The 12,616-nt window shown below is 44.7% G+C and overlaps 1 protein-coding gene across 1 annotated transcript in view; it reads left to right on the top strand.

The window, feature by feature from the left end:
* The window catches only part of c2cd3 (C2 domain containing 3 centriole elongation regulator), a 154,804-nt gene that overhangs the window by 8,450 nt on the left and 133,738 nt on the right, over positions 1 to 12,616 (top strand). Inside the window, exon 4 of the mRNA XM_085999470.1 lies at positions 9,538 to 9,767. Coding sequence (XP_085855596.1) covers positions 9,538 to 9,767 — 230 coding nt within the window. The remainder of the gene's footprint in view (positions 1 to 9,537; positions 9,768 to 12,616) is intronic.

Below are 12,616 nucleotides of genomic sequence, written 5' to 3'. Positions count from 1 at the left end.
TTGCTGATGCTCATGGTTTTTCAGAGTTACCAATTTTAGCCATGTAACTAAGGGTAGGCGGCATTATGTCCAGGTGAGAGTTGGTTTGGTTGTTAGTAGCACTCTCTTCTGCGAGACATAGGTCTGTAGATTCAAGCTCTACTGCAGAAATTTGAGCACATATTTGAGGCTGACACTTCAGTCGTGCTAGTGGAGTGCTGTATTGTGGGAACTTTTGTCTTTAGGATGAAACATTAAACCAAGGCCCACTCTGTCTGTTCACATAGATGTGCCACTATTTTTAGAAGAGCAAGCAGTTCTCCTGGTGTCCTGTCCAATTTTTACTCAGCCAACATCACTAGAAACAGATTAACTGGTCCATTCATCCGTTTGAGAGACCTTTCTAAGTGCAAATTGGCTGCTACGTAACAACAGTAACTGCACTTCAAAAATAGTTCAATGGATACAGAGCACTTTGAAAAGATACGATACAGCACTACATAGATGCAAGTTTTTTTTTCTATACAAAATGTAAAAAAATTCAACTTGTGTAAAGGGCAGCTACATGAAAGAGAAGCTTGTGGGTGTGGAATAAATCAGAAAGTATGATAAAATCATTTTTGTTCGAGTAAATTGGCAGCCCAATTTGATTTGAAAAAAAATAACTTGGCATTTTCTTGGAAAAATTAGATATTGCCATTAGCAACCTTTTTCAGCACACTAACTTGCAACATGCAGTTCAGTTCTCAATGTTTTCCCTGCACCGGGTATAATTCAACTTGGTTTATATACAGTAGTAGGTATAATTCAACTTGGTATATATAGTAGTTTAAAGGAATTTTTTAAATTATTAGTTCCTGGGATATGGACATCGCTGGCAGGGCCAGCATTTATTGCCCCATCCTAATTGCCCTTGAGAAGGTGGTGGTGAGCCACCTCCTTGAACTGCTGCAGTCCACGTTGTGAAGGTACTCCCATAGTGCTGTTAGGGAGGGAGTTCCAGGATTGACCCAGCGACTATGAAGGACCGGCGATATATTTCTAAGTTAGGATGGTGTGTGACTTGGAAGGGAACTTGGAGGTGATGGTGTTCCCATGCGCCTGCTGCCCTTGTCCTTCTAGGTGGTAGAGGTCGTGGGTTTGGGAGGTGCTGTCGAAGAAGCCTTGGTGAGTTGCTGCATCTTGTAGATGGTACACACTGCAGCCACGGTACACCGGTGGTGGAGGGAGTAAATGTTTAAGGTGGTGGATGGGGTGCCAATCAACGGGCTGCTTTGTCCTAGATGGCGTCTGTTAAGTCCGTGAATGATTGAGACACGGACTAGCAGGAGAGAAAACAAACAGATCTTTACTGGTGAAAGGCATAAACGAAACTAAACAACAGAGGCTCTCTAGTGCCTTTTATACAGGGGTGGTCACTGCCGGTACTGCAGTCTGAGACCAGTTATTCTCTTAAAGGTACATACACAACAATTCCTCCCCTTTTAGATAAACAGTACATAACATTCATTTAACAACTAATGATAACGAATTACAATCACAATTACTGTTGCTAGATACATTGGTTAAGTTTAAGCAATTATAAGTTCAGTCTTTCAGGAGGCTTCCTGATTCTGTCTGGATAACGCCTCTTTGGGGTATCAGGTTCTTCTGGCAATGTTGAGTTGGAATCAATGTCGTTGTTTGGTTCATCTTCCAATATTACCGGTTCTGCGCTGGCTGCAATTGGAACGTCGATTTCATTACCAGGTGTATCAGATCGTGGTGTGGAGTTGACGTTTTCCAGTGACTCTAGAATCTGGTCAACATGGTGTCTTACAATGCTCTCCCCAACGTCCACGGTATACATGAGAGGTCCTTGTCGTGTACAAATCGTTCCTGGCTGCCATTTCTCAGTGCGGTAGTCCCGGGCCAAAACTGGTTGACCTATCTTAAAACTCCTGGTCGACCTTTCATTCATATTCTGAAACTGCCTGTTCTCCACATCTCTTCGGACGTTTGGCTTAACCAAATCCAAGCGGCATCGTAGCCTTCGATTGAAGAACATCATGGCTGGAGTTTGGTTGGTAACCGCATGTGTCGCATTCCGGTAGGCAAACAAGAAGTTGTCCACCTTGTGTTGTAGGGGTATATCTTCATTACACATTGCCTTGATAGCCTTCTTGAATGTTTGGACAAACCTCTCGGCCAATCCATTAGTGGCTGGATGATATGGGGCAGATGTGTAATGCTTAACACCATTGTTCTTTAAGAACCTCCGGAACTCTTCAGACACAAACTGTGGTCCATTGTCAGAGCAAATCTGTTCAGGCAGCCCATTCCTGGCGAATATGGTTCGTAAAACTGTGATAGTTTTTTCCGTGGTGGTTGACGACATTTTTATTACCTCTGGCCACTTTGTGCATCCACCGCAATTAAAAACATCGAGTCCATGAAGGGACCAGCAAAATCAATGTGCACCCTTTGCCATGGAGATGAGGGCCACTCCCATGGATGCAGAGGAGCTTGTGGTGGGGCGTTTTGGACCTTCTGGCATCCTGCACAGCTCTTGGTCATCTCTTCGATTTCTCTATCGATTCCCAGCCACCACACAAACGCTCTGGCTAAGCTCTTCATTTTTACCCCACCCAGATGACCCTCATGAAGCTCATTGAGCACTCTATCCGTCAACTTAGGTGGAATTACTACTCTGGATCCACACATCAAGGTTCCTCTGCACACTGACAGCTGTTCTCTTCTCGGCGAGAATGCTGGCAGCAGTGGTTCGCCATGTGCTGGCCATCCCTTCACCGTTAAATCATAGACCCGTGATAGTGTCGGGTCATTCCGTGTTTCCTTTTCTATGTTTGCATTCGTCACAGGGAGACATTTGACTATGGTCGAGTGGAATAACTCCATTGGATCCACTGCAAGGTCTTCTTCCACCGTCGGCAACAGTAGACGTGACAATCCATCAGAATTTCCATGCTGTTTAGTTCCTTTGTACTCGATGTCATATTGGTGCGCCCCTAGGAAAAGGGACCATCTCTGCAGCTGTTGTGCTGTCATTATCGGTACGCCCTTCTGAGGGTTGAAAATGGAGACAAGAGGTTGATGATCGGTTAGTAGAGTAAGTTTTTGACCGTGCAGATAGTGATTGAACTTCTTCACCCCCCACACTAGGCTGAGGGCCTCTCTGTCAATCTGGGCATAGTTACGCTCGGCAGAAGTTAACGAGCGTGACGCAAAAGCTATCGGCCTCTCCAAACCATCAAGGAATTTATGTGACAGTACCGCCCCAATGCCGTAGGGAGACGCATCACACGCCAGCCTGATTGGCAGTGCTGGGTTGTAGTGAGCCAATACTTCCTTTGAAGTGATTAAGTCCTTACTCTTCTGAAAAGCACGCTTACAATCATCGCTCCATTTCCATGCTACCCCCGTTTGTAGCAGGGCGTTCAGTGGGTGCAGAATTGTCGACAAATTCGGCAAAAACTTATGATAGTAATTCACCAACCCGAGGAATGACCTCCGTTGCGACACATTTTCAGGCGCTGGGGCCTTAACAACCGCTTGAATTTTGTCAGGGGACTTATGTAACCCCTCTTCATCAATCACGTGGCCACAATACGATATCTGTTTCTTAAAAAATTCGCACTTGGGGCGGTTGGCTCGCAGCCCATGTTCCCGTAGTCTAGTGAGCACCTGTTCTAGGTTGTTAAGGTGTTCACTGTCATCTTCACCTGTTACAAGGATGTCGTCCAAGTAACACTGAGTCCCCGGAATCCCTTGCAGGACTTGTTCCATCGCTCTTTGCCATATCGCCGGAGCCGATGCTACTCCGAATACCAATTGATGATACTGGTGAAGACCTTTGTGAGTGTTTATCGTGAGATACTTCCTAGAGGACTCTTCAACCTCCATCTGCAAATATGCTTGTGCTAGGTCAATTTTTGTAAAACGCTTCCCCCCAGACAGTGAGGCGAAGATGTCTTCTATCCTTGGAAGAGGATATTGTACTGTGTGAAGGACAGGGTTCACCGTCACCTTGAAATCCCCACAGATGCGAATCTTCCTTGGCTCTCCGGACTTATTGCTTAACGTTTTCTTCATGACAGGAACGATGGGTGTCGCCCACTCGCTCCAGTCGACCTTAGACAACACGCCCGCCTTCTCCGGATTCTCCAGCTCTGCCTCGACAGCTGGACGAATTGCATATGGTACTGGTCTCGCTTTGAAAAACTTGGGAACTGCATTCTCTTCTATTTTTAACGAGGCGGTTATGCCTTTAAGAGTGCCCAGTTCTTGTTGAAATACCTCTTTGGCGTTCGCTAAGATTGTTGACAATCGTCCAGGAGTGACGTCTTCATCTTTTTTACCGTCCACCGTCATTGCATGAATGGAATGCCAATCTAAGTTTATCTTCCTGATCCATTCCCGTCCCAATAACGGTGGTCCACCATTTGGCAGTATGTAGAGATACAATTTCCGTATTTTCTTGCCATTGTATTCGACAGGCACCCTTATTTTTCCTCTGGGGTATACTTTTTGCCCCGTATACGTCGTCAAGACGATGGATGTCTCTCTCAAGGGTATGTGTGAAAACAGCCGCTCATAGTCTCGTCGATTCATGACGGTTAGCGCTGATCCTGTATCCAATTCCATTTTAACTTGGGACCCTGCTATCGTGAGGGTGACCCAAATGGTTCGGTGATCCTCTTTTGCGATTACATTGTGAAGTTTGAGACGGCTTAATCTCCTGTTCTCGGATTCACTATCGCTCATCTGGTCTTCGGAACTACTGTCCGTCATCTTTTGTACTTTCTTGTACGGTTCCTTAGTAGCCTTTTTGTTGTCGCTGGTCTTCGTCCCAGACCTACAAACTCGTGCAATGTGTCCAATCTTCCCGCATTGCCTGCATATTTTGTCTTTGGACCAGCAGTCCTTCTGGTCATGGTTAGTTCTGCCGCAGCGGTAACATTTTGCAAATCCCCGTGTCATTTCGTGGGTGCCGTATTCCTGTGGTTTTTGTTGAATTTCTGCAGCTCCCCTGGCTGCTGCTTCATACGATACTGCCACGCTGAAAGCCTTATCTAGCGTCAGCTCTTTTTCTGCGAGTAACTTCTTCTGTGTTCCTTCACTCAGGAGTCCACAGACAAATTTGTCCCGTAGGGTATCTGCCAGTCCTGCTCCGAACTGGCAGTGCTTTGATAGCTTGCGTAGTTCCGTAAGATACTCCGCATTGCTCTCATCTTTGTGCTGAGTTCTCCTGTGGAATTTAAATCTTTCTGCTATCAACAGCAGTGCAGGGTTTAAGTGCTCCTGTAGAACAGCAACAATTTCGTTAAAACTCTTCGCCTTCGGTTTGGCTGGAGTAATCAGATCCCGCAATAGGCTGTACGTTCTAGCGCCCATTAAGTTTAGCAATATTGATGCCTTTTTCCCCCTCCGCTATTTCATTTGCCTCGAAATATACCTCGACTCTTTCCACATACGTGGTCCAGTCCTCTAATGTATTATCAAAAGCAGTGATACAGCCAGTCTTCGGCATCTTGCAAATCTAAAATGGCGCCTCCCGCGCTTTGTCTTCTTCCCCGCTGTTGTTAGCGTTGCTTTCCACGGTTTCCTGCGCGTTAAATATTAATTCGTTTTCTTTTATTATCTTCCCGTCATGGAGCGGACCCTCTGGGACACTTCCCTCTTCTGAGGTCCGAACGCTGCCCAGCTTCGAAACACCGGCCGCGCCCTGTATGCTTCACCCTCTCTCTCCTTGCTTCCCGACTCGCTGCCCGGCCCCGTTGAAAGGCCACCTGATCGAGCTTCAGCCCGCCGCAGCCCAGGAAGGATCAGAGCACGACCTGCCACCAGCCCGACTAGCTGGGAAACCACGGACCGAGGAACCCAGCCTGGCTCTGGACAGTCTCTCCTGCGAGTTTTTAAATCGATGATTGACGGTCGACGCCCGTTTCTCGAGTTTCAATGGCCTTTTTTTTTCTTCTGGCTCCGACCTTCAACATCGTCGGAGCTGCTGCTGAGTTGCAGGTAAGTTCGTTTCTAACTCGTCGCCAGTGTTAAGTCCGTGAATGATTGAGACACGGACTAGCAGGAGAGAAAACAAACAGATCTTTATTAGTGAAAGGCATAAATGAAACTAAACAACAGAGGCTCTCTAGCGCAATTTATGCAGGGGTGGTCACTGCCGGTACTGCAGTCTGAGACCAGTTATTCTCTTAAAGGTACATACACAACAGCGTCGAGCTTCTTGAGTGTTGGAACTGCGCTCATCCAGGCAAGTGGAGAGTATTCCATCACACTCCTTACTTGTGCCTTGTAGATGGTGGAAAGGCTTTGGGGAGTCAGGAGGTGAGACACTCGCCGCACAATACCCAGCCTCTGACCTGCTCTTGTAGCCACGATATTTATGTGGCTGGTCTGGTTAAGTTTCTTGTCAATGGTGACCCCCAGAATGTTGATGTTGGGGGATTCGCCAATAGTATTGCCGTTGAATGTCAAGGGGCGGTGGTTAGACGCTCTCTTGTTGGAGAAGATCATTGCCTGGCATTTGTGTTACTTGCCACTTATCCACCCAAGCCTGAATGTCGTCCAGGTCTTGCTGCATGTGTAGTGGTGCTGCTGAGCCACTTTTGGTGATGGACATTGAAGTCGTCCACCCAGAGTACATTCTGTGCCCTTGCTACCCTTGGCGCTTCTTCCAAGTGGTGTTCAACGTGGAGGAGTACTGATTCATCAGCTGAGGGAGGACAGTAGGTGGTAAACAGCAGAAGGTTTCCTTGCCATGAGACTGCATGACGTCTGGAGTCAATGTTGAGGACCCCAGGGCCTCTCCCTCGTGACTGTATACCACTGTGCTGGTGCCGCGGTCGATACCAGGTGGTCTGTCCGGTTTTATTCTTATTGTTTCTTGTAGCGGTTTTTGTTACAACTGAGAGACTTGCTAGCCCATTTCAGAGGGCAGTTAAGAGTCAACCACATTGCTGTGGGTCTGAACCAGATGAGGTTTTTGCAACAATCTGGTATTTTCATGGTCACCATTACTGACAGCAGCTTTTTATTCCAGATTCATTTAATTAACTGAATTTAAATTCCACAGCAGCCATGGTGGGATTTGAACTCATGTCTCCAGATTACTAGTCCAGTAACATAACCACTATGCTACCGTTCCCTTAGTACATATTTTGGGGAGAAAGGACAACAATATAGATTACCAGTCTATCTTTGGATGCCCCGATGCCACATATTAAAGATATTTATATATCAAGTTTAGAAAACTGTGCAACTGATCTTTTAAAGTCCTCATACATACAATATTTACAGTGTTAAACTATCAAGTGGAATGCTTGAGTTCGAATCTCTGTCCAGGCTGCTAGTCTCTCTTGGGATTCTCTGAATGAGAGAGAAAATTCCACCACAGACAGATCCCTTTCTACTTTACTCGGCCATTCCACATTCGACAGTCCTTTTGTGTAAATGTTATTGTGCAACTGGATGGGACAACCTAGCTAACTTCAAGTATACCAGTCTGCTATGTCTTTCCTTATCCTAATTTGAGTTCTTTTAAAAATAAACATACAAGCTGAATTTTGAAAGCAAACAAAGCTTTTATTATCACCCGACTCTTGCCTTTGTTTTATTAATGTAAACATTTTAATCACTGACAACTGTGAGACACAGAGGAAATAAAGACACAGATGGGAGATGGGGCAGACAGGCAGCGACAGAGTCCGAGATACACTTCCGGGAGACGGGGCAGACAGGCAGCGACAGAGTCCGAGATACACTTCCAGGAACCAATCATAAAGCATCATATTTAAAGCTTGCAGAGATCTCTTCGAAAGTTATAAACCTGTGCTGCCAGACCTGGAATGCCTCCCCGCCTCAATGTTGTCAGGCCCATAACCTCCCCATCTTGCTGCTGACCGACATCAGGGATCCACCAGTGAACCAATCTTTACACTTCCCCTGCACAGTTTGCCAAACCTTAGACACCTCCTCCACAGTGATATCTGACCCCAGCAGCCCCACTGCAATGCTGCAGAACTCCAGGACACTTACTCCAGTTCTTCCAATGCCCAAAGCCCATTGACTGTCCCCAATGCAGGACCACCATTGTAGCTAAATCCCACTCCCCCTAAACAGTTCATCTAAATACCAGATATATAACTCTAATTGATGCAACTTCTCTTGCTGTTGTATTCTCAATTTTAAAACTGGTAGAATACAAATTAAATATTTAGGTAAAGGGATGTACATAAAGTAAAGACCACGCATTTACAGTTTTCATCGATATTGACAGAATTGTGAAATTCAATTCCCAAAGCACCAGAATACCATTTAATACAAATGAAATTTGATTTATTCAGTCACTAAATCACTGGCTGTGATTTTATCCCTTGCATGGAATAAAACACCTTTTATAAAACGGCTTATTGTCTGACTCACTGAGTAAATCTAAGGAAAGTCTGCTAGTATTTTTATTTTATAAGCAGGTTCTGGGTGAAAGGCAGTGATTTATAACACCAACCATACACGATAAAGGCAAATAACACCTTCATATAAAGATAAAAACATGAACAGAAATCTCCACTGATAGCTTTGCTTGACACACATTTGTCAGTGCTTCACTGCAGCAGAATAAAAAAAATGAGGCACAGTAGACTGCTTCATTTTTTTGTAAGTGCAAATAAAGTATTTACATTGCTGTGTCAGTCCTTTGGTTATACCTTTTAGGATCACTGTTACTAAGTGATATATATTAACAGAATTATTTTTCTATATTATGTTGTAAGTACACAGACAACTAGTGTTAGAAATAAAGTCAGTTGCTCTAGTATTGGATACTTCAGTGTTGTCTCGTGTACCTATAATTCCAACAATGCTGTATTCCAAGGTTTTAAACATGAATTTGATTTACATGCATGCATTTGATGCCTTCCTAAAACTGCACAGCATTGCAGAAGTGTAACCTAATTAGTACTGTGCATGGTTTTCAGGCTTGTTCACCAGTATAATAAAAGGAAATCCATTCAGCCAGTCACTTTGAGAGGTATGCAGAAGTGATCTAGTAAGTATATGTTAGTGTCAGCTATGGCTCAGTTAGTAGCATGCTCGCCTGCACTGTCGGAGGTACCGTCTTTCGGGTGAGACATTAAACCGAGGCCCCATCTGCGCGCTCAGGTGGGCGTAAAAGATCCCATAGCACGATTTCAAAGAGTAATGGGGTTCTCCTCGGTGTCCTGGCCAATATTTATCCCTCAATCAACCACTAAAACAGATTATCTGGTCATTATCATATTGCTGTTTGTGGGTGCGTAAATTGGCTGCTGCATTTCCTACATTACAACAGTGACTACACTTCAAAAAGTACTTTATTGGCTGTAAAGTGCTTTGGGACGTCCTGAGGTCATGAAAGGCGCTATATAAATGCAAGTCTTCTTTCTTTTAAACGCATTACTAGATTGTGTTACTTCTTAAAACATGTAACAAAATATGTTAACAAAATGTCTTGCATTACTGTTGCTGACCATTTAAGCTAACTTCTGTGATTGGCACGATTTTTAGGTAGCACTTGCTCTGGAATCTCTGTCAGACACTTGCGATAGCAGCAGTTCTGTTCCAACCACAGACGCAAGTGTGGATGGTGCACTTTCAATCCCGAGCTCTGCGGTACAGCATACTTCAAGGACAGGATCCTTTGAAAATCTCATTGAACTTGCTGCTCCTCGTAAATTGTCCATAACCAGTGCAAGTGGAAAGGAGTCGCTGTCCAGTAGTGCTTCTAATACTCCAAGGTAAATGGCAACAAAAGAAATCTTCAATTTCTGTTTTGAGTATGTTTTCAATGATATCACATTGAGTGCTCCCAGATTATACATATCGTGAATAAAATGTAGCAATGTGTTGTTCCTTCCCTAAATATACAACAACTTGCATTTCTGTAGTGCCTTTAACATAGAAAAAACCCCCAAGGTCCTTCACAGAAGTGTAATGTAAAAAATGGACGTCAGGCCAGAGAAGGAGCTATTAAGAGGGGTGACCAAAGGCTTCGTCAGAGGACGGTTTTAAGGAGAGTCTTAAAGAAGGATAGCGAGGTGGAGCAGCAAAGGTGTTTAGGAAGAGATTTCACAACTTGGGGCCTAGGTGGCTGTAGGAGCAGCTATTAGTGGTGTGGCAAAGAGAGAGGGCAGGAGGTGGTGGTGCATGGCTGGACAAGGTTAGAGAGGGGGGGAGGGACATGAGGATGAGAATTTTAAATTGGGGGACTGGGAATGGAAGCCAATGGCGGTCAGCAAAAACCAGGGGGTGATGGGTGAGCAGGACGTGATATAGACAGCACAGTTTTAGATGAGCTGGGTGGAGGATTTCAATCTCCATCACCAAGAATAGTTCGATAGTATCACCACTTGCCTAATCCAACAGACTGGGTGGTGATGCAGCAGGTGGTGAGGGAACCAAGATGAGGTAATAGCTTACTTGATCTTGCCCTTACCAGTCGCAGATGCATCTATCAATGATCGTATTGGTAGGAGTGACCACCGCACAGTCCTTGTGGAGATTAAGTCCCGTCTTCACACTAAGAATACCCTCCTTTGCACAAATCAGCACCTTTCTCTGGGGGTTGGGTTTAAGTTGTACTTCATTTCTAGTTTCTATTGTTTGCCTAGGCTTTTCTGCCAATATATCCCAGGCTCTGAGCATGTTCCATCTCCGATTGCAGCCAATATTTGCTGCCAGTGACTCTCCACCGCTGTAATAAATAAAGCCAGGACTGTATGCAGGATGCAGTGGCTGTGCCTGGAATCTGCTGCTTCTTGAATCCATTAAATTTTTCAGCCATTTTCTTCTGCAAGACCTCGGCTGTGTGTTCTTTCCTGCTAGAGGCACCAAACCTTGGACTTTGCCTACTCCTTCCTTTCTAAGATGGCCTCTAGTTCCAGACCTCAGGACTCCATGCTCCTGCCTCTGCTGTTCTGCACCCCACGGCCATTTCTGCCTCATGAGCCCTGTGCTATTCTCACAGCCGCCACTGGGCCTGTCTGCTCCTGGGTCTAGTCTTACATTGTGATCCTGGCCACTACCTTCATCCAAAAGAGTAAATGCACTGTTTGGTATAGCACTAAAGCATGTAGACCATAATATCCCAGGTTCAGTTCTCAAACTCTGTTGAGTTAGCTGATCTGAGCCAGGGCAAAATTTGGGGGTTACACAAATGCTCTGTGTGTTCCTAAATATCGGAGGGGAAATCGGCCTGCTTCTGATTACTGTCTGGCTTTCCTGCTGGAAGTGCATGTGTATGTATATCAGTCCAGGATTTGATTAGGCCTGGTTATGTTGCCCTCCACAGCCAAGCAGCTTGCTGACACTCTCTGTCTAGGCTATGATGTGTAGAAACCCTATTTAGGTGAATTATTGGATAACTTCAGAAGGGGAGAGGGCGGAACATTATCGACTGCAGTGTGAGCCATTCTGCAGCGCACCTAAAACTATATCTGGTGTGTTATGTTCAAACGTCCAATAAAATACACGCCAACAGGTCTGCCCCATGTCATGCATGAATAGACCCTACAACCTGGCCTGTTCACTCTGCTCTGTAGTCTGGTAGCTAGGATGGGCTTTGCTTTTTGTTAAATATAATAGCAGATGCCCAGCTCATTGATCAAAGTTCCAGGATCGGAGGAAAAAGGAAAGCTGAGGCCTGTGGAGTGGAATGTTGCTAAAGATCTTTTAAAAAGGAAATAGTTGCTTGAAAAAAGATAAACAATAGAAGGTATGGGGAAAGGAGCAGGTGAGTGGGATTAGAGTAGGCTCTGAGAACAGCACTGGTACACACTTGAAGGGCTGAATGGCTGGTTTCTGTGCTGTAACATCCTATCATTGTATAATTTTTGTCTGCAGTATCTTCATACCTTGTAATGTGCTTAATGACGACTTGCCTTATATATGATTTATTTTGGTACAACCTTATTACTGTTTTACAACCGCTATCAATTTTTTAAAGATTAAAATAATTAAAAACTGCTCAAACTTTGCTCTGACTCTGATATTACAGTATCTGAATTCCTCAGTTAAATTACTGCCTTGTATTCACTCCCATGTATTATTCTTAATTAGTGGATCTTTCATGGAGTTGCTCATTGGTAGTCCAATGCAGTTTCTGATGCTTACCTTGATCTGCTGCAATTTGAACATAACACACCAGATTTATTGACACAATATATTACATGGTGACAGGCTTGACAGATACAATATTTGTAATACTGTGTTTACTTAGAGAACTTGCTAGATGCAAGTATTTTTTCTTCCCTGCTCAGAAATGTTTGCATATGTTCGCAGTACCCAGCCCAACCCAAAAGTGCCCCCAGAGCACATCCCGACCGAGTGCTCAGAGGCTGCAGCGCACCTCAAGTCACATGCTGGCTATGTTTGCCTTCCACATATCATCCTTAACCCTTTGCTTTCATCTGCAAACCAGACCCTCATGCCCTAATCCCACTCCTTCCAAGCTCTTCTTTCTCTCTCAAATGTGTGTGTTGAAGCACTTCTCTGACAATTTCTCCCCCTCATCTTGTTGCTTACTTTGCGCTTTTAAAAAAAAAAAAAGTTAAGACCTAGAAATTGAGTATACAAGTGAAGGAATATG

This window comes from Somniosus microcephalus, chromosome 10 (genome assembly GCF_052327205.1).
Source record: "Somniosus microcephalus isolate GS21.2 chromosome 10, FLI_Smic_1.0, whole genome shotgun sequence".
In the NCBI taxonomy this organism is placed as follows: Eukaryota; Metazoa; Chordata; class Chondrichthyes; order Squaliformes; family Somniosidae; genus Somniosus; species Somniosus microcephalus.
Note: the sequence above shows the minus strand (reverse complement) of the source record. Positions and strands in the feature narration are given on the sequence as shown.